Here is a 21,348-nt window from a genome sequence, read left to right on the forward strand (position 1 = left end):
ATGAGCATGTTCCCCTCTCATCCCAGGCTCTTTAATCACTTCATTATGACCACAAACGCGGCCTCAGGTGTGTATCATCACAATATGCAAATGACTCATTATGCAAATAGACTTGGTCGGTCACCCCTTCCCCAAAAAAAGACTTTTCTTCTCAGTTGATAAGCTGCGGCCTCAATCACACTCTGCTGCAGCTTGTCCTCATTGTGTCCCACTCGTAGGGTGAAGAGTGTGGGTGGAGGACGTGGATGTGCGAGTTTGGCGGGTGAGGAGGTTCGGCGGGGGCCGGCATCCTCTCCACTATCATCCACCTGCACTTTGCAGCACTCGGATGCCTGTTTAACTCTTGAGGAAGCTAATCACAGGGATTGAGGTGGCGAGCGGCTTTTGGAAAAGGAGGCGGGTTTTGAAAAAAAGGGGGGGGTCGCTTTAAATGCAAATCCCTTTCTTATAAAAATCGGTTCCGTTTAAAAGGATTTGTGGGAAAAGATCCACATTTCTGCAGCGGGAGCGAGAGGGAGTCAGCAAAGGAAATAAATAGCATCGAGGCAAAAGGGAAAGCCCACGCGTGGTTTGAAGGAAAGGATTGCGGCTCGTGTGAGGGCAAACAGAAGGAAAGAAAAATCCTGGTTTTGAAAGCGGTTTATGTTTCGTCTTAAAGCAACAGTGTGTTAATCTTTAAAACCCAGGAAAACTACAAGGTAAATACGATCATCCGTATATACGTTGAGTCACTCACGAGGCAAGGTGCTTTTGAGCGTTTCCGGGATGGATATCCAAAACGTATGGAAGATACTATGCTGGTCTACTAGTGATCCCGTTTTTTGATCCTGACTACGTCTGCTCTCCCGTCCCGGCTTTCGACCTCTTTTTGTCCCCGACTACGTCTTCTCTCCTATTCTGGCTTCCGACTCGCTTCCGACCTCGACCACGTTTTTGCTCTCCTGTCCCGGCTACCGACCCGCTTTTCCGTCCCCGACACCGCTATCGCTCGCCACGGAAGATCCACTTCTGCGTTCGGAGCACAATCAGAGTATCAGAGCGACTTGCTTCCCGCGTCCAGTGAACACCAGATTGTGGGCGCAGCCCTTCCTCTTTCCTTCAAAAAAACACAATTGGGTCCTGTTTCCGGTCTGGTCCTGATAGTTTTGGCAAACGGTCGCTAATAAACCCTTTAAACAATTTTTTTTGCACTATGATGACTATTTTTTGCACCAAATGCATATGTTGACTATTTTTTTGCACTATGATGACTATTTTTGCACCAAATGTATAATTGCACAAACCCTTACGATACCAAACTGTATTACGATACCAAACTGTATGCAACATACATGCCAACATTTCTTGTGTAAATATTGTGTAAATTATAACTATAACCTTATCCTCCTTGTTGTATAACCTTATCTTCTCTGTTCCTTTATCTTCTTGGCTTTTTGACCTCACTGTGAATGTGTGAAACTGGAGTGTCATGCCCAATTACGTTGTCACAATATGTTAACCCATTTTGTAACAATGACAATAAAGGTATATTCTATTCTATTCTATTCTATTCTAAATTCGAACTTATTAAACTATGTATCTTCACTGTTGAGACACTTCATGATGAAAACTCTCTGATCAAACTGTAACAGTGCAAAGTACTCCCTTATCTACCTCTCAGTGTAGTCTGCGCCGAAGAAAAGTACAACTATATACTTATTGTTTGCAGTATTTAGTGACATTTTTACAATATCACTTTGTTTGCACCTTGTTTTAAAACCATTATTTTGGACAAGCCAAAATGACTCTTAAGTAACTGAGGGAGACAAATTTTAAGTGGTAAATAAATATGGAAAAAAAGTGTACTATTGTAAAAGTGTACTTGGATGGTGATTACTTTGATTGGTTCTTGTACTTCCGTTGATTGACAACTTGATACTGATAGCACGTCGAAACTTCTGATGAATAACAATAAAACCAAAACCAATACAACTCCTTTTTTAGTTGATTGAAGTAGCACTGAGTGTATCGCTCTCGTAAAAATTTGCATGGGTAGTGGGCCCCGTAGTAAAATTCGCAACAGTCAGGGTGGGCGCCTAACCCCCCCTACCCGATTACAAACCGGTAAAAGAGCGCTGTCAACATTTTTCGCCGGCCACAATGAAGCTGGCCCCCGCTAAACAAACTGGACGGGTGACTTGGCTCCCCGCAATCCCGAATTTTATTGAACTAGAACAAAGAAGTATGCTTCAAGAAGAGACGGGTAGTCCAAATTGCTGAGAGATGTAAAATGCAAATAACGTTAGCTAACTCATTCTACTTTGAGTAAAGTGGCTGGTTTAAAAATTAGCTTATAGCTGCTGCACTGAAAAGTCTCCCTTTTTTAGTACAAAATTTGGGACATTTGAGCTTTTAATGGACACGAGAGTGAAAACTGGATAAAAGAAACTGATGATGATGGTAGTAGGAGCAGTATATTACAAAAAATGAGTCACACTTCCATATTCATTCATCCATCATCCTTCTTCAGGACCGCTTATCCTCAGTAGGGTCACGGGGATGCTAGAGCTTTTCCCAGCTTACATTGGACAGAAGACACCCCGGACTGATTACCAGGCAATAACAATCCACCCCTAGACATACAACAACTCACACATTCATCTATATCGAGAGGTAAGATCGGGCCAAAAAAATTCCAGCCCAACCGAGCCTGACCAATTAACTTAACTTGAGGAACTGGGGGACTGAATCCATCAAGATCTATCATCACGCGACACAAAAAAAAGAAAAGAAACAAAGAACAATGAAGGGATGATCATTTTTTTCAGCTAGAGAGAAGCCCGGCCCGAACCCGTATGTAATGATTGATATTCGCTATGTGCTCTCATTTCTCCTTTGTCAGTCCGTCAAGGAACCTCTGCCCGCAAGACGTGGATTCTGACTCGGTCCAGTTTGTTCCTGCTTTTTTTCTCCTGTTAAATATCGGTTTCCAGTTTCGCTCCGTCTATTTTTGTCCTGTTTATTATTCTCTCCAGTTTTCGTTCCCATCTTCTCATCTATTTAAGCTCAGTGCTCTCACTTTTCCTTGGTCACTTTTCAAAACAACTTTCGGTGTCAACGAACCTCTGCCCTGCAAGACGTGGGTTTTGACTCGGCCCCGTTTCCTGTTGGTATTTCCTGTCCGGTATTGTTCCCGTTTATTTTGTCCTGTTTAGTATTGGTTTCCAGTTTCGTTCCCGTCTAGTTTGTCCTGTTTATTTTCGATATCCTGTCCTTATCAATCTCGTCTGTCCCGTCCTGTCCGGTATCGACCCCATCTGTCCGATATCTGCTTGGGCAATTGGAATCGATCTCGTCGGCCTCTGGCTTCCTATCATTTCCCGCCAGACTGGCGATTGGGTTCTGATCCTGTTCTGGTTCTTGACACCATCATTTTTTCTTCTGGTCAAAACAAAAAATACACTTTTCAAAACAATTTTTGGTGCAGAAAACTCGGTGCATCCCTAGTACAAATGTAAAATTTTCCTTTTGATACCTGCGGATGATTATCCACTCACAAGCACTAGAACAACTGAACGGAACCCACTTTTGTTTACCATGACAACCACGATGAGGAAAGTGGTGATAACGCCCAAGGAGGGGACACAAAATAACGCGTCACATTGAAATCATCCCGTTTGAAAAAAGGAAGCCGGTAGAAGGAAGCCTATGCACATGTCCACAAGAAGGCTGCCACATCACAGGGTTTGTCGAGCCGCTTAAAAATAATGCTCTGTTTACAGTAGTGTGGTGTTTCTTCTCAAAATGCGGTAATGGACAAAAGCCGCCATCTTCTAAGTGGTTTTTAACGCCACCGCAGAAGCTGGGTAATGTAAAGCTTACACTCATGTAATTTAATCTCCCACCGTGGCGTGTCGTCTCCTAAGAACCGAAAGCTTCTGCCTTTGTCGATTTGTGGGCTCTGGGTTGTATTTTTATATACAGGAGGTAATTCCGACATGTGTGGGAGAGCCTGAGAGCTTTTTTGTTTATTATTTTTACCACTTTCTTATTTGAGACCCTCAAAGTTTGTTAGAAATTTGAAGCGATCGTGCGCTGGAGAGGTCTGGGTTTGCATCTTCACAGAAGGAGCAGATATCCGGCCCCGGGACGGTTAGTCATTGAGATCCTCGCTAGAGTAAGCTTGGCAGATGTGTGCATCATCTGCCACTCACTTCAGCACAGAATCCAAAAAGATGAGACGGATGCGATGCCGACAGGAGGGGTACTTGAATGACAAAAACACGATTGAACTCGTTGGGATTTGGGATGAGTAGTCATTTCAATTCCCTGAATATATTGAATTTTGCCCTTTTTTGAGGGGTGCACGATAATTATACTATGGTCGGGGACAAAAAAGAGGTCGAAAGCCGGGACGGGAGAGTAGACGCGGTCAGGATCAAAAAACGGGTCGAAGCCGGGGAACAGACGTGTTTAAACGTACTTCAGCAAAAACCCGAAAGCAGTATTAAAAGATCAGCTTTTGACTGCAGTAGAAAAACAAACAAAATATTTCTGACTATTTTTAGGAAATGTATTTAGCGATTTTGTAAAATAGATGAAAAGGTGTTTTCTAATAAAGGAAAATACATAATAATTGTTTTTTAAAACAAGTGATCTTTTAGTTTATTGCATTTACTATTTCTGAAAATATGTTTTTGGTTATTTTTGGTTTTTAAATTATGGATTGTATTTTGAATAGCAAGTTGAGTTACAGTGACAGGAGCAGATTTTTTTGTTTTTTATTTATAAATGTCCTCTTTTTGTTGCTAAAATTGCATTAATGACTTCTGATAGGTAGTGCTTTCATTTTTTCAGCTTTTTTTGCAAGACAAAATATAAAAATATTGCTTTTAAATCATGGTTTCTATTGTGAATTAAATATTAATTAAGAGTGATAAGTATTTTTATTACAAATAAATGTTTGAAATTAATTGTTCAAATTGCATTCAGGATTTTTTTTAAAGTATTGCTTAAACTTTTTCGTTTTTAGCTTCTTTTAAAACGAAAATAAAATATTACTTTTAAATCACAGTTTTTATTGTGAATTAAATATTAATCAACAAGAATAAGTATTTATTATTACTGATAAATGTTTGGAATTTAGTAGTGCTCAAGTTTTTTTTGTTTTAAGCTTCTTTTAAAAAGAAAAGAAAATATTACTTCTCAAACATTTTTATTATACACAAAATATGCTTCCCGGGATAAGAACCAATTTTTTTCAATTCATATTTCAAATTTATTGCTAAAATGTTATTTAGTTACTGAAAAGTAGTGCTTTATTTTTGTAGTTTGCTTTGAAAGCTTGTATAGGTAAATAAATAAGGGGACATTGAACTTTTGTGTCTCCTAAAATAAGTTGTGCTGGAGTCGAACCTTTTATATTATTTTTTATTAAAAAAAAAAAAAAAAACAATAGGGAAACATTACTTCTACATCATAGTTTTTATTTCAAATAAAATACATTAAGCTTTAGTGACAGGAGCAGATGAGTTTTTTTTTCCCCCAACAAGAACTATTTTTACCTAAACAAATAAAGGGACATTGAACTTTTACTCCAGAGAGACAGACTTTTACCCCGTCCCAGGAAATCACATTGCCTAACCAGCAAACAAAGAATCATTACCCGCAGGAGGCCCAATTAAAACAAATCTGCTTGTCATTACATTGTTTATCCAACCGGGAAGCATTAAAAAAATAAACACTCACACAACATTAACTTCTCTGCTTCTGAAGAGTTTTTTTCATTTAAAATTGCCACATTTTAAAGGGACCGTGTGTATTATTTAGCACCTCCTAGTGGTAGAAAAATCCAATATTGATTTAAATAATAAGCAAAGTTATGAACAATCATAAAAATGTCCATTTTAAAATTTTCATAGGTAGAGAAATGTCCATTTATCCTACAGAATATCAGCTAGAGGGCGCTGACATAATTGTCAGGCATCTTGCTGATTTTTGCAAACAAACACCCGGTTTTAGTCATTTTTACCCGTTTTTCCCTTTCAAAGTGAGCCTCATGTGATGTAAAATAAAAACCAAATGTTCCCCTACGAGTGTTTTTAATTTATATTAGGGTTGCAACAACAAAACGCTAAATTGATTATTAAAAGTGTCTATCTCCGGCTACGACCTGTTTTGATCCTGACCACGTCTACCCTCCCGTCCTGGCTTACGACCCTTTTTGTCCCCGACTACGTCAACTCTCCCGTTCTGGCTTACGACTCGTTTCCGACCCCGACCACGCCTTGCTCTCCAAGTCCCGGCTACCGACCCGTTTTTCCGTCCCTGACTCCGCTATCGCTCGCTACGGAAGATCCACTTCCGTGTTCGGATCACAATCCGAGTACGACAGCGACTCGCGTCCAGCGAACACCGGATCTTTCCTTCAATAAAACTTGTGGTAAACGCTACGCAATTGGGTCCTGTTTCCATTCTGGTCCTGACACTGTATAATAATATGAAATGTTCTACTCCGATGTTAACTCTTCCTTTTCTCACTTTATAAAAAATCTTAAATATTCAGTGGAACCTCGGTTTTCGAACGCCTCTCAGTTCGAACAAATCGCAGTCCGACCAAAAAATTAGAGAAATTCTTGCTTCGCTGTACGGTCAAAAAATCGGAGTTCAAACGCCAGTATTGCGTGAGTGCATACGCTAGGGTGCGATGCTGAGCGGCGTACGGGTGTTTTAGCCCCTTATTATGCCTCCGAAGAAAGTCATGCAAGCAGCAAAGTTGCTACAGGTGAAAAAAGAAAAGTAGTGCGTACAACTATTGCATTTAAGAAAAAAATAATAGCAAAATATGAAGGAGGTGTGCAAGTGTCTGATCTTGCTAGGGAATACAGCCTGGCAAAATCTATGATCAGTACGATGCTAAAGAATAAGGAGGCTGTGAAATCTAATGATGTGGCTAAGGGAGTGAGTGCTATAAGCAAGCAACGGCCGTCCCCCTGCGCCTTCTGCTGACCACCACAAAGGTAAGGAATCCTATCCATAATTCTTTTCTTTATCCTTTTTTTTTATTTTTACACGTTCATGTTAGCGTAATCTTTCGTACAGAAGATTACGATAACGCGAACGTACGATTGGCCTGGGTTAGCTTTATGTGGGTGTTGGACTTTCAACTTTCAGGGTGTTGAAATGGAGCCCCCTTTCCAATGAACCGCTCACCACTTGTTGTGGAGACCCGGGTGCTAAATGACTTGTAAACGACCTGATTTTTTTATTTTTACACGTTCATGTTAGCGTAATCTTTCGTACGGAAGATTACGCGAACGCGAACGTACGATTAGCCTGGGTTAGCTTTAGTTTACGTTAAACATTCAAGGTAAACATTCAGGGTGTTGGGACGGATTAAAACGATTTACATTATTTTTAATGGGAAAAATTATTTCGGTGATCGAACAAATCGGTTTTCGAACAGGGTTCTGGAACGGATTACGGTCGAGAACCGAGGTTCCACTGTACATAAATCTTAAAGATTTTCAGGTGTATAGCATACTTTTGTATGTATGTTTATTGTTAGGCTACTTTTCATTTTGATAGAATAATCCTATTGTTTTGTGCACTAATTTTCCATCTGTCCAAAACTTCAATATTTGAATTGAGGAGCAAATTATAAATGGGTTTTTAAAAAATCAGATTAATCAATGATTAAAACCGTGTCAGCCCTAGTTTAAACGACAGTTGATGTATTTTTGCTTATTCATCAAGTCTACATTGTTTTTCTTCGTAATGAACAAAGTTTTTTATTTACCCGTGCTGAATAATACACACTGCCCCTTTAATGTTTGACTGGACCCAACAAAAGGATGTCTGACCTCATCTTTCGCTTCTATAGGGGCAAAGACACCACAAAGACCACCCGCCCGTCCCTCCTCCTCCAGAGGCAGCTGACAGATCGGAGTTCCTGCCACAGAAGGAGTGAAGTCGAGCATGTTCCTTGTGTTCCTGTTGACGGCCGCCATTGATTGAAACTTGGCGTGAGATGCATTGTTTCACGTTCAAAAGCGATGAGCAGCCTTGGGATCGGTCGGGGGAATTCGCCAAAGAATGGACGGAACACGATTTGACCTCTTCCATTTGTTCTGAGGCCAAATTTAATGGCGACGGGGGCATTGGAGGAAGAAGCGCAAAACACATACAGTACATGACTACTGTTCTGTGGAGTTCTATATAAATAATCCGAAAAATTACATAGATTTAAGGTTTTAATGGTGACCAAGGCATCCGTAGAAGGACCACAGCACATACACAATTACTGGCGTGTATGATTCAATATAAATAACCAGAAAATAATATATATAGATGTATGTATAGCTATTGAGGCCCATGTTTAATGGCAGTGGTGGTATTGGGAGAAAGAACAGAAAACACATACACAACAACTGTTGTGTAGGTTGCAATACAAATAGGCCCTTTCCTAAAAATATATGTATATATTAAGTACTTTGTTTGTGTATGTTTAAATATGGATACCTCGAAAAAATGTATGTTACTTTTTAAGGCCGCTTTTGATGGCACATGAGCATCACAAAACATATACCCAACTTCTGGTTTCAGTATATACAAAACCAGAAAACATATAAATCTATATATTACTTTTTAGGGGCATTTTTAATGGTAATGGGGGGGGGGGGGTCGCTACAAGGCACACAAAACACATACACAACCATTGTTTCAGTAACTATAAAACCAAAAAGAACTAGAAGTCTATATTTTAATTTTTAGGGCCACTTTTAATGGCAATGGGGGGGACACCGGTACAAGACACACAAAACACATACACAACTACCGTTTCAGTATATATAAAACCAAAAAGAAATAGAAATGTATATATTACTTTTTAGGTCCACTTTTAATGGAAATGGGGGGGGCATCGGTACAAGATACACAAAACACATACACAACTACCGTTGTGTGTATGTTTAATAATGAATAACCCTAAAAAAATACATACATTACTATTTGAGGCCACTGTTCCTGGCAACGGAAGCATCAGGAGAAGAAACAAAAAACTCAAACACAACTACTCTTGTGTATGTTTGAAAATACATAACCATAAAAATAAAAATATATATATTAGTTTTTAGGGCCACTTGTAGTGGCAATGGGGACATCCGGTACAAGACACACAAAACACAAACACAACTACCGTTGTGTATTTTTTGAATATATATAACCAGAAAAACTCAAAATCTATATATTACCTTTTAGGGCCACTTTCATTGGCATTGGGGACATCGGTACAAGACACACAAAACACAAACACAACTACCGTTGTGTGTATGTGCAATTATGAATAATGTACAGTTATAATAATTCTAAGGCCATTGTTCCTGGCAATGTATGCATCAGGAGAAGAAACACAAAACACAAACACTGTTGTGAATGTTTGAATATATATAATCAGAAAAATAAAAATCTATATATTAATATTTAGGGCCACTTTTATTGGCATTGGGGACATTGGTAAAAGAAACACAAAACACATACACAACGGTGTTTCATTATAAATAGTCAGTAAAAAAATAAAATTAATAGTTTTTAGTGCCACTTATAAAGGCAACGGGAGCACTGGGAGAATATATATACAAAACACATACACAACTACACTTGTGTATGTTTCAATATAAATGCCTAGAAAAGGATTACATTTTAAAGAAAATATATTCCTTTTTTAGGACAATCTTAATGACAACAGGGCCATTAGTAGAAGAAACACCAAAACATATGGAACTACTGTTGTGTATGTTTCAATATAAATAACAAGAAAGAAAATACAAATACAATTATGTAGATACATTTCAAGGGCTACTTTTAAAGGCAACAGAGGCATTAAGAAAACACATACACAACTACCATTGTGCATTTTTCAAAATAAATAACCAGAAGGAATTCAAATATATTACTTTTTAAGACCAATTTTAAAGGCAACGGGAGCTCCGGGAGAATATATATATATATATATATATATATATATATATATATATATATATATACAAAACACATACACAACTACAGTTGTGTATGTTTCAATAAAAATAACCAGCAAAACCTGATCGGGAGTCGAAAGACGGAGCCACACGGGTTCGAGTTTAGAAAACAAACCAAGCACTAAGTACACTAATTCCTCAAGGTAATTTCCCGAAGACATTTATTTTGAAATATAAAATATGTGAACACTCTCAAAAACTTTAAAACAAACACAGATCCGCCTTGCCTAAGGCTTCACGGTTTGTTTACTAAACTCAAATTTCTCAACTGTAATTTTCTTTTGTGTCAGTAATGATCGATTAATTGACCGATTATTAAACAAATGATTGATTTTTTTCATTTACTTTGCCAGCTTTGTGTATAATCAAAGAATTGCTTGAATTTTTTTGGGATTAGAAATTCCGGAAAGCCTAAAAATGTTACGACAGATTCTCTGTGTGTTGGTCAAAATGTGGTTGATTTTATGACCTGTATTCTGAAATAAAAAGACAAAATTGTGTCCGGACTAATTAAAAAGGGATTTATTTTTCCACTTGAGTGGATAATTATATCAAATTATCAACTCTGTACTAGGCTTACCTCACTTTACTTTTCTATTCTTTTCATTTCCTGGGTCAATTTACGGGAGTTGTACTTTTTTACATTTTAAAAAAATATCTTAATTTACTTTTATTTCTTAAATTCATCTCATCTCATCTCATTAGCCGTACCGCTTATCCTCATTCGGGTCGCGGGGGGGGCTGGAGCCCATCCCAGCCATCTTTGGGCAGTGGGCAATTATTTTACTATTTTTACTTTCATCCTTTAATTTATTTTCAATTTGTGTTATTATTTTTTTAAATTGTATTTTACTCCTTTGGCAAGACACTGATAAGCAGGTAAGCGCTGCTATTGGTGTGTGAGTGTGTGAATGAATGGGTAAGTGTAAAGCACATTGTAAAGTGCTTTGGGAGGTCTGACTTGAAAAGCGCATTATAAATACAAACAATTTCCCATTACTTTACTTTGAAATTGACAAATTATTGACAGTTTTGGGGACTGATTCTTCCTTTAAAGGCATAAATTCATATGCCCATTTTCTGACATCGTATAAAACAATTTGACCTACTGCTCAAGAGTTAAAAAAGTAAGCCTTTTCATTCATTTTGCAGTCACACAAAAAAATGAACACGCTTTGATTTAACATTTATATTCTTTTGAGTTTTTCCTTGCCCTCATTTAGGTTTTAGATCAGGGGATGGTGTCGTAACAGTGTGTGGTCTGTGCAGCCCTTTGAGACTCTTTGTGTTTAAAGGCGTCACAAAAAACATGACTTGACTTGAGGTTTTTGAGTTTTCCCTTGCCCTCATGTAGGTTTTAGATCAGGGGATGGTGTCATAATAGTGTGTGGTTTGCAGTAATTTGTGGTCTGTGCAGCCCTTTGAGACTCTGTGTGATTAAGGGCGTCACAAATAAACATGACTTAAATTGACATTTGCTTTATCCTTAGCATAGATTCATCTTTGTGTGTGTTCAGAATTCTCAGACTTTTAACAATTTCACCTTAAAGATAGAATACAGATTATCTCCGTGTTGGGTCTGAATTTTGTTGATTCCGGAACCTAACGTCAGTTTTATATTTACAATTGATTGATTGACCCTTATGGGATCCAAATTCTTTCTTTTATTTTGAAAGGCACACATTCACATATTTTGCCCATTCTCTAATATTGTATGTTGCACTTTGACCTACTGCTCTGATTTACCAAATAACAGTTGGAAAAGTAAGCCTTTTTAGTCATTTTTTTCAGTCATCAACAAAAATAAACAAGCTCTTATTTGATATTTACATTTGCTTTATCCTCAGCAAAGACTCATATTTGTTTGTGTGTGTTTAAAATGTTTAAAATCTGAATAATTTCAATTTAAAGATGGAAAACAGATTAGCTACATTGAGGTCTACATTGTGATGATTTTTGAACTTAATTTCTTCTGTCACACTTTTGTATTTTTTTTTTATATATATATTTTTGACCCATTTGTAATGTAATTAAAATATGCATTTTTTTGCCAATTTTCTGAAATTGTTTTTTAATTTTTATTATTTTATTCGACCTACAGACAACAGATTAAAAAGTACATTTTTTTCAGTCACCTATTCCAAAAAAATCAACAAACTCTAAGATATTTACATTTACCTTCCTCAGCATAGATTCACTCCGCTTTGTGTGTGTTTGAAATTTAAAATTTAAGGTTAATATAAGCATTTGTTATAGCAATGTTTGATCTTATGAATAAACAGATAACTGATTTTAAATTTAATCGCCAACTATTTCATTAAATAATTGTTTGAAACCCTTTTGGATTAGAGATTCACAAAATCGTAGTCATTTTACTTAGATTATTTACCTATATTTCCCTTTAGAGATAGAAGAGAGATTAGCTAGGTTTTGGTCAACATTTTGTTGATTTTGGAACATTATTTCTTAGGTCACACTTTTATATTTACAAATGATTGGGGTAAAAATGAAGAAGACATATTTTTTTGTTCATTTTCTGAGATCATTTGTTGTCATATTATGATATCGTGGCAATTTGACGCTATTGAAAAGGTCAACTTTTTCAGTCATCTGTGAATTATCAACAAGCTCTCCTTTGACATTTACATTTGCCTTATCCTCTGCATAGATCCACCTCCCTTTGTGTGTTTTATAAGAGACAATTTAAGATTGAAAGGAGTGTCTGTTCTAGCAGTGTGTGACCCACACTGAAAATTAAGTTTTCTCAATCTTGAATGTCCAACGCTGCATTAACCGGACTGTAATCAACAAGTTCTTAAATAATTATTTTTTTCTCCTTTTTTTTATGTTTATAATTACGTGTTCATCCTGGAGTAATTGTTGTAATTGTGATCTGTGCAGTCCTTTGAGACTTCTTGTGAATAAGGGCTATAAAAATAAATGTGACTTGACTTGAGTGCTTCGTCTATTTTTGTTGAAACTATATTGTTATCAAAGAAAATGAGATTCTATTTAATAACAAAATAGCTTCAGAAGACCATTTCCCATGAGCTGAGTGTCTGTACCAAGGTATCCACGGTTACCTCCGTGAAATGTAAATGAACTCCTGTTTGCTTTAGCCTTATTTGAGAATTCCTTGCAGTTTGGTATCCATGCATTTTCTGATGGACTCTTGCAAAGATAGAAGACCGCCACCGCAAGAGAAAAACAACAAAGTATTTGGGACTCACCTTCTTCTGCAGAAGTTTGGGGAGCCCAGTCCAAGAAGATGCATCCCAGCAGGCCAAGGATCCTACATGTCAGCTCCATAGTGATGGGGAACGCTGCACAATGCTTTCAGGTCTTCTTTTCAGTCTTTGAAGAATAATTAGATGGAACCGGCGTCTCCGTGTTGACCACAGGTCAGTCTGCATTTAAAGTGGACTACTGGGAGTCCAAGTGCGTTGGGAATCAAGCTAAACTAAAAAAAAACCCAGATGTGTTTCACATTTAGTCCAAAATTGTTTTGAGTCCAAAATCACAAGCTTCCGGTCATGATGACAACTTGATTAATAAACTCTTCAGACTATTCCCCAAAGACAACCGTTTTTAAGTGAAAGACGTCACAAAAAATCCCAAAGTGTTAATAAAAACACATTTTTACGAGTGCTTTCTTTTCACAATTTCTTTTTTAAAAACGCGCAAAAAGGGATAAAACGTGCTCGCGAGAGAAAATATAACACGAGTTGGCTCGCTCAGTAAAATAGGGCAACGACAGGTCTTACCTGGTAAAGAAATTGTACCCAAAAAACACAAACAACGAAAAGGTAGTGTTAATAGGATTTAAAAATATAAAACTTGTCGCGCGTGGAGCATATGTCGCGAAGCACCGAAGCTGCCCACCCGCGAGATACTTCTCATCCTCGCCGCTGCGTCCAAACTCCAGCAGCAGCAAGGCACCACCAGCAAGCTCCGCCCACTTCAATCTCCAGCAGGGAAGACCTTGTGCACGTGTGATAACACGGACTAGTTCCGGAAAACACCATCAAAATAAAACGTAATTATACATTGTTTTACTTGAAGTTTTCTTTATCAAACGATAAAAATATTGATGTCAGAGATACATACAGCCAGGTGTAGGCAAACTACGGCCTGCAGGCCACAAGAGACCGACCGAATGAAAATCATAAAAATATCGTGACAATAATAGTGGATAGAGTACTACAAATTAAAAATAAATTGTTGCCTTGGTTTTTCCCTTTGTGTGTGTACTAAAAATACTCTTACAGAAATACTACAAAAATAGTACAAAACTAAATATTAAATTTAGTGCTATAAAAAGGGACCTATTATATAATTTTGCTTTAATTTCGAAAATAAAAAATAAACAGAGGAGTAATTCTATATTAGCCGAGGTTAGCTGGGATGGGCTCCATCACCCCCGCAACCCTACTGAGGATAAGCAGCGCAGATAATGGATGGATATTACTACAGTAATACAATAATGCAAAAATGCTACAATAGAAATACTACCAAATTACTACAAAACTAAATATTGGATTGGATGGTCACGGTTGCCACGGTGCCCAATTGCCCCCACCCGCGTAGCCCCAGCTGCAGCTCATTGACAGAGTGGTTTCCCTTCTATTTAAGCTCAGTGCTCTCACTCACCCTTTGTCAGTCCGTCAACAAACCTCTGCACCTGCAAGACGTGGTTTTTGACTCTGTCCGATTTCCTGCCTGCATTTCCTGTCCAGTATCGTTCCCGTCTGTTTTTGCCCTGTTTATTTTTAACTCCAGTTTTCGTTCCTGTCTAGTTTGTCCTGTTTGATTTCGATATCCTGTTTTGATATCAATCCTATCTGTCCCGTCTTGTCCAGTATTGACCCAAAGTGTCAGATATCTGAAATGATAGGAAGCCAGACGCCGACAAGATTGATACCAATTGCCTGAGTAGATATCGGGCAGATGGGGTCGATACCGGACAGGATGGGACAGACAGGATAGAATATAAAACAGGATACCGAAAATAAACAGGACAAACTAGACAAGAACGAAAACTGGAGAGAACAAAACACTTGACAAAAATAGACAGGAACAAAACCGGAAACCGATATTAAACAGGACAAACATAAACGGGAACAATACCGGACAGGGAATACCAACAGAAAACAGGACAGAGTCAAAACCCACGTCTTGCGGGGCAGAGGTTCGTTGACGGACTGACCAAGGCAAAATGAGAACACTGAGCTTAAATAGACAGAAAGCCAATCTGTCAATGAGCCACAGCTGGCGCCACATGGGCAGGGCCAATTGGGCGCCATGGCAACCGTGACATGTATGGGTATGAGTAGTTTTAGTTTAAGTCATGTTTATTTAGAAGTTTTCTTGATATTGAAACACATTTAACCTTTGAGTTTTTATCTTTTTGAAACAGTGTTTATCCAATTAACGCAGTAACACAATTATAAATACACTGTATTAATTTTTTGTATTCATTTTCAATTTATTTTAACCATGATCTGTATATGCATGTGTGTGTATGTGTACTGGCATTCCGGTCCCTTGGGTTTTAGAATCTTAGTGTACGTACATTATAAGTTTTCTGAAGTACTTTAAGTTTTGATTCAATACATCTCATTAGCTGCTCCGCTTATCCTCAGTAGGGTCGCGGGGGTGCTGGAGCCCATCCCAGCAATCATCGGGCAGTGGGCAGGGGACACCCTGAACTGGTTGCCAGCCAATCACAGACTTTAAGTTTTGATCAGTCTGAAAATACTGCACAAGTACTTTTTGATTTAATGCTAAAATAGGTTCCGATTCCCACATGAAAACAGTAAACGGATAACCAAGTGAGCCTCACAAGACAGTTTGGAACAATCCTCTTCTAGTATTTCACACTTTTTCACGCTAGGTGATCCTTTTTGTTCCTTTTGAACTTAAACGTCTTTATTATCAGTTTTCCACCTAGAAACTGACGTTTTGGCTGAAAAAAGTCAAATATATTTGTATTATTATTATTATTATGAACCTCATTATTTTATTTTGAAGTGGAATTCTTTTCACTTCCGTTTTGCAGTTCCAACTCCCGAAACCTGGTGGTGGACTCGGGTATTCTCTAAAACAAGTTGGCCCGATTCTGTCTTGAATTTGGCCCTCATCTTGGCTCTGCTGCGGGTAAGGGGGGGAGGTTCCTGATTTTCTAGGCCACAATACATAAAGAATACAGCTCTCAAGGACAATCCTTTTTACTCAGATAACCTTTAACCTGGGATTGCAAAGTCTGGAGCCTGCGAAACGGAGATACTGGAATTAGTCTCTTTCCGTTCATCCAAATATAGGCATTGCGGCTCCTGCAATATTCACGAGCTGGAGTCTGCGAAAAAGTCTGTTGAGATAATACCGAAGTTGCATAATTAAAACCCTGCCAGCGTTGGAAATTAGTTTCATGCATTTATACCAAGCCGGTGGTTGCTTTGATACCGCTCGGTCTAATGACATCTCCCCGGAATGTGCAATGTTTCTCTAACAAGCCATCTTAACGTTGCATTTTTATAATGAGAACCGTGACATTACACATTCATTACATCAGTGATTCAGCATAAAACACGGAATTAACGAGTCCTTTTCTCGAGGGGGGGCGAGCGAGAAACTTCTTGAAAAAGATGCATAAAAGACAGTTGCATTATTAATATCAAATGCAGATTTTCATTCTAAACGACAAACTATAAATAAGGGATTTAAAATTCAGTTGATAAACAAGGCCAGGCAGGGAGGGTTTCATCTTGGCATCCATCTTTCTTGTTTTTGTTGACATTTTTCCTTTGATCCCAGAAACGAGGTTAAGAACAGTTCAAAAAAAACCAAATCCACGATACAATTAAAATAAAAACAGTTAAAAAAAAATTCACTTTCTTATATTAAAGAAACGGAAGGAGTGACCAAAATGTACAATAAATTGGAAAAAGAAAACCACTGTTTTGATTTGACCGATGGACCCAAATAGATAGATAGATAGATAGATAGATAGATGGATGGATAGATGGATGGATAGATAGATAGATAGATAGATAGATAGATAGATAGATAGATAGATAGATAGATAGATAGATAGATAGATAGATAGATAGATAGATAGATAGATAGATAGATAGATAGATAGATAGATAGATAGATAGATAGATAGATAGATAGATAGATAGATACTTTATTCATCCCCGTAGGGAAATTCACACTTCCAGCAGTACCCTTGTGTTAAAAATAATACAATAATAAAGTAAAAGGAATGTAATACATAAATACCCAATGTAACGTGTTGATATAGAGCAGGGGTGTCAAACTCATTTTAACTTGGGGGCCACACGATAGAACAAACATTCTGTCGGGGGCCGGACTAGTAGATTAAAGAGAAAGAAAAAGAGAGATAAAGATATAAGAGAAAGAGGGAGGGAAAAGGAGAGAAGGTGGGACAAAGAAAGAGAGAAAGGAAGAGAGTGTAAGAAACAAAAGAGAAGTCGTGAGAGAGGGGGAAAGAAAGGGAGAGGAAGAAAGAAATCCAAAGAGAAATAGAAAGACAGAAGGAGAGAAAAGAGAAAAGAAAGCGCGAAGGGTAGGAAGAGAGAAAGAGAAAAAAGAGAAAAGGAAAATTGGAAATTAGAGCAAAAGCGGTTAAAAGACACACAGAAAGAAAGAGACAAAGAGCAACAGAGGAAGAGAAAAAGAGAGACACAGAGAGTGAAAGGGACAGAGACAGAGTGGGAGAAAAGGGGTGGAAAAAGAGAGAGAGAGAGAGAGAGAGAGAGAGAGAGAGAAATAAATACAAGTACAGTGTCTTTTTTCGAGGCACCTGGCTTTCGCAACATCAAGTTGACATATTTCAACCTGCAGCTTGTTTTTCTCTTGCGCTTCTCTGAGTGTTGTCTCGCGGGCCGGATTCAATCCCTTAGCGGGCCTGATCTGGCCCGCGGGCCGCCTGTTTGACACCTGTGATATAGAGTATTTAAATAGTGCTACATAAAATACACACTGTAATAAAAATAGGGTAATATGCAGTGTGGGGGTATGGTTTAATGTGGGTTTTTATTCCCCCGGGTGGAGTTAAAGAGCCTCATGGCATGAGGAAGAAATGATCTCCTCAGTCTGTCCGTGGAACAAGACTGTGACAGCAGCCTGTCGCTGAAGCTGCTCTTCTGTTTGGAGTTGATGCTGTGTAGTGGGTGTGATGATTTGGCCATGATTGACCGCAGCTTTTTTCAGTGCCGGTCGCTCAGCTACAGTTGTCAACAAGATCCAAATGCAGGGAAGCAGGAACATGGTCTGGATGTTTGAAAATAAGATATTTGATGACAAAATCAGGAACAAGTGGTCAACAAATATTTACAAACTACCCAAACCACAAAACAAAACCGACCAAAGGAAAATGACAATGGGTGTTAAAGACAATGACCTGACCCTCAGCTGCTTCTGGTCCTTCTCCTGACCGCGAGAAGAATGTCTCTTGCTCCAGTCTCCAGTATCCGATATCTATATCGTCTAGCTCCTCCTGTCCGGTATCGATCCCGCCTGTCTCGTCCTGTCCGGTATCTTGCTCCCGTCTCCAGTATCCGGTATCGACCCCGTCTGTCTCGTCCTGTCTGGTATCTTGCTCCCGTCTCCAGTATCTGGTATCGATCCCGTCTGTCTCCTCCTGTCCAATATCTTGCTCTAGTCTCCAGTATCTGATATCGATCTCATCTGTCTCCTCCTGTCCGGTATTGACCTTGTCTGTCTCGTCCTGTTCGGTATCTTTCTCCCGTCTCCAGTATCCGGTATCAATCCCACCTGTCTCGTCTTGTCCGGTATCTTGCTCCCGTCCCCAGTATCCAGTATCGATCCCGTCTGTCTCCTCCTGTCCAGTATCTCGCTCCAGCATCCGGTATCGATCCCGTCTGTCCCGTCCGGTATCTACTCGTGTGTCCTGTATCGATCCCATCTGTTCTGCCCGGCCTCGATCTTGTCTGCCTCTGACTTCTCCGTCTCACTTCTTCCGCCTAGCGATCACCGCATCCCTAGCGTTTGTGTTCACGTGCATGACTGTCCCATTCCTGTAAAATTAAGCTTGTGTGAAAACGTTACGCACCTGGGTCCTACGTCTTTTCGGGTTCTGACATGGAGAAAGCCTAGCTGTCCCCTGTTCCAGTGGGGAAGGACAAGGTCCTTTGGCCGCACACTGTCCCTGTCCTGGCGGCGAGGGGAAGGTCCTTCGGCCACTTCTGTCCACTGTTCCTGTGAGGAGTCCAAAGTCCCTCAACTGTATCTGTCCTCTTTCAGGGCAGCAACAAGAGGGTCCCTGTCCCGGCGGCGAGAAGGACTGTCAGTCTCTTCTGGTCCTTGATCTGGCAAGGAAGGAGAATAACCCGCTGTCTTTTTTGGCGGAAAAGGACTGTCTGCCGATGCGTTCCCTGTCTCTTGACAAGGATAGAATCCCTCAGCCCTTTCCAGTATTTAGAAAATAAAACAAAATTTTTGGTACTTGAGCAAAATAGAACACCAATTATGGTTGAGTACCGAGGATTTACTGTTATCACAGTAAAACTATTCGGTTATATCGACACATCAGAACCTTTCTTTATGTTTTCCTTAATTTATTCCTTCGTAACCATACACAAAAATATATTTTCCACATCTGGTGAAACCAGATGGTCTGACCTAGCTAAGCAATGTAAGCCATTTTGTTCTCAAAGCCATCGATCCAGATGTTGTCAGCTTTCAGCTTTGTCATAAATCATGATTGTCTGTGCGGCGTTTTGGGTTCCGACTTTCCGAGTTTTTAACAGAATTCAGATTTATGTGAAACTCAATACATTTCAATGACACCACCTCAGGCGCGATTCTTTGGAAGATTTAGAACTATAGTCGGTGAAGTCTGTCATGTGTGGGCCAAAAAAGCCTTGTGGGGAGATGGGGAACAAAAAAATCTGAAAAACACCCCAAAAAAAGAGCACAGACTTATCTCCTGCTGTGCTTTTCAACCCTTCTGCAGCTAAGATACATTTCATCCCACATTAAGATGAGTTTCTATTGCTCGGCAAGACTTCCAAAAAAAGAACAGCCGAAAGAAGACTTAATCAGCTTTAAAAATGTTTTAAATGCATTTCCACTTCATTGATACCGATCAATATGGCTGCTTGCAGAAAGACGGCTTTTACTCTGGGAGACAGGTAACTCGCCGGACAGATGTCTTTTGTCTCAGGGGAAAATGAATAGGATTAGATTGCTGCATTTAGGGAGTGGCGGGGGCTAGCTAATTCCAGCCGCTTAAAAACGGGGCCAGAGGGGCCAGCTAATGCCACGTTTAAAGCTGTATTCTTAACACAATTCCTGCCTTTTACAACAAATCCAATCCTGTTATAGAAAGAAGAGATCAAACTGAGAAGCTGCTTTTGCTAGCCAGTTCTCTGGATTAGATAGAACAGATAACTCATTTTAACCAGTGAACTACAGTATATAGCTAACCGACCAGCTAGCCTCTTTGAAACGCTATCTTTCCTGGGTCTTATGATAAATCCAATCCTGTTATAGTAAGAGGAGATCAAACTGGAAAGCTGTTTTTGCTAGCTAGTTCGCTTTTTTTTAACCAGTGGGCTACATCATACAGCAGATTAGCAAAGTAGCAATGCCCATCCTCTGCATCTTCTGTGGGTTTTATAATAAATCAAATTCTGTTAAAGAAAGGAGATCAAACCTCTCCTATCTAGTTAACAGGACTTGACAGAACGTTTTTACCAGCGACACAGGATATAGCAAGCAATCTAGCTAGCTAAAAACTCTAAATGTACGTTTTCTCAGGGTTTCTCTGTGTCCGCTCGTTTGGCGCCAGCTGCTGCTAGTTGCCTGGTTGATTCCTCTCCTATTTATACCCAGTACCTCAGTCACTCCTTGTCAGTCCGTCAGCAAACCCCTGCATACGCAAGGCAAGCACTTTGACTCTGGCTCCCGTCTGTCCCGTTTTCATCCGTATACCACTCGTCTGTTCCGGATTCCCCGTTTATCTCCGGCCATCGACCCGTTTTGTCCGTTTGACCCCGCTCTGATCTTCTGCTCCGGCTCACGACCTGTTTTTGACCATCGACCACACCCTGATCTCCCGCTAAGGCTAACGTCCCTTTTTTACCACCGACCACGCTCTGAACCCCCACTCCGGTTTTCGACCCGTTTTGCCCACCGACCATGATCCAAAATCCACCTCCGCATTTTGATCACTCTCCGATCCCATGAGCGGCTTGCTTCCCTCGTCCAGCGAGCACCGGATCGCTGGTGTTTGTTTCCTCAATATCCCAATGAACTTTTGAGTGAAACGTTACGCGTTTGGGTC

At 39.4% G+C, this 21,348-nt stretch overlaps 1 protein-coding gene across 3 annotated transcripts in view; it reads right to left on the reverse strand.

The window, feature by feature from the left end:
* Positions 1 to 13,940, reverse strand: part of LOC148349073 (ephrin type-B receptor 4a-like) — a 96,682-nt gene extending 82,742 nt beyond the window's left edge. For 2 of the 3 annotated variants that reach the window (XM_088320832.1, XM_088320830.1), the window contains exon 1: positions 13,247 to 13,940. In XM_088320832.1, the coding sequence (XP_088176958.1) occupies positions 13,247 to 13,325 (79 nt within the window). In that variant the 5' untranslated portion in view covers positions 13,326 to 13,940. The remainder of the gene's footprint in view (positions 1 to 13,246) is intronic. The other variant, XM_088320831.1, reaches the window with a different exon arrangement.
* Between the last annotated feature and the right edge of the window lie 7,408 nt (positions 13,941 to 21,348).

This window comes from Urocampus carinirostris, chromosome 17, assembly GCF_059441175.1.
Source record: "Urocampus carinirostris isolate Australia breed hairy pipefish chromosome 17, RoL_Ucar_1.0, whole genome shotgun sequence".
NCBI lineage: Eukaryota > Metazoa > Chordata > Actinopteri > Syngnathiformes > Syngnathidae > Urocampus > Urocampus carinirostris.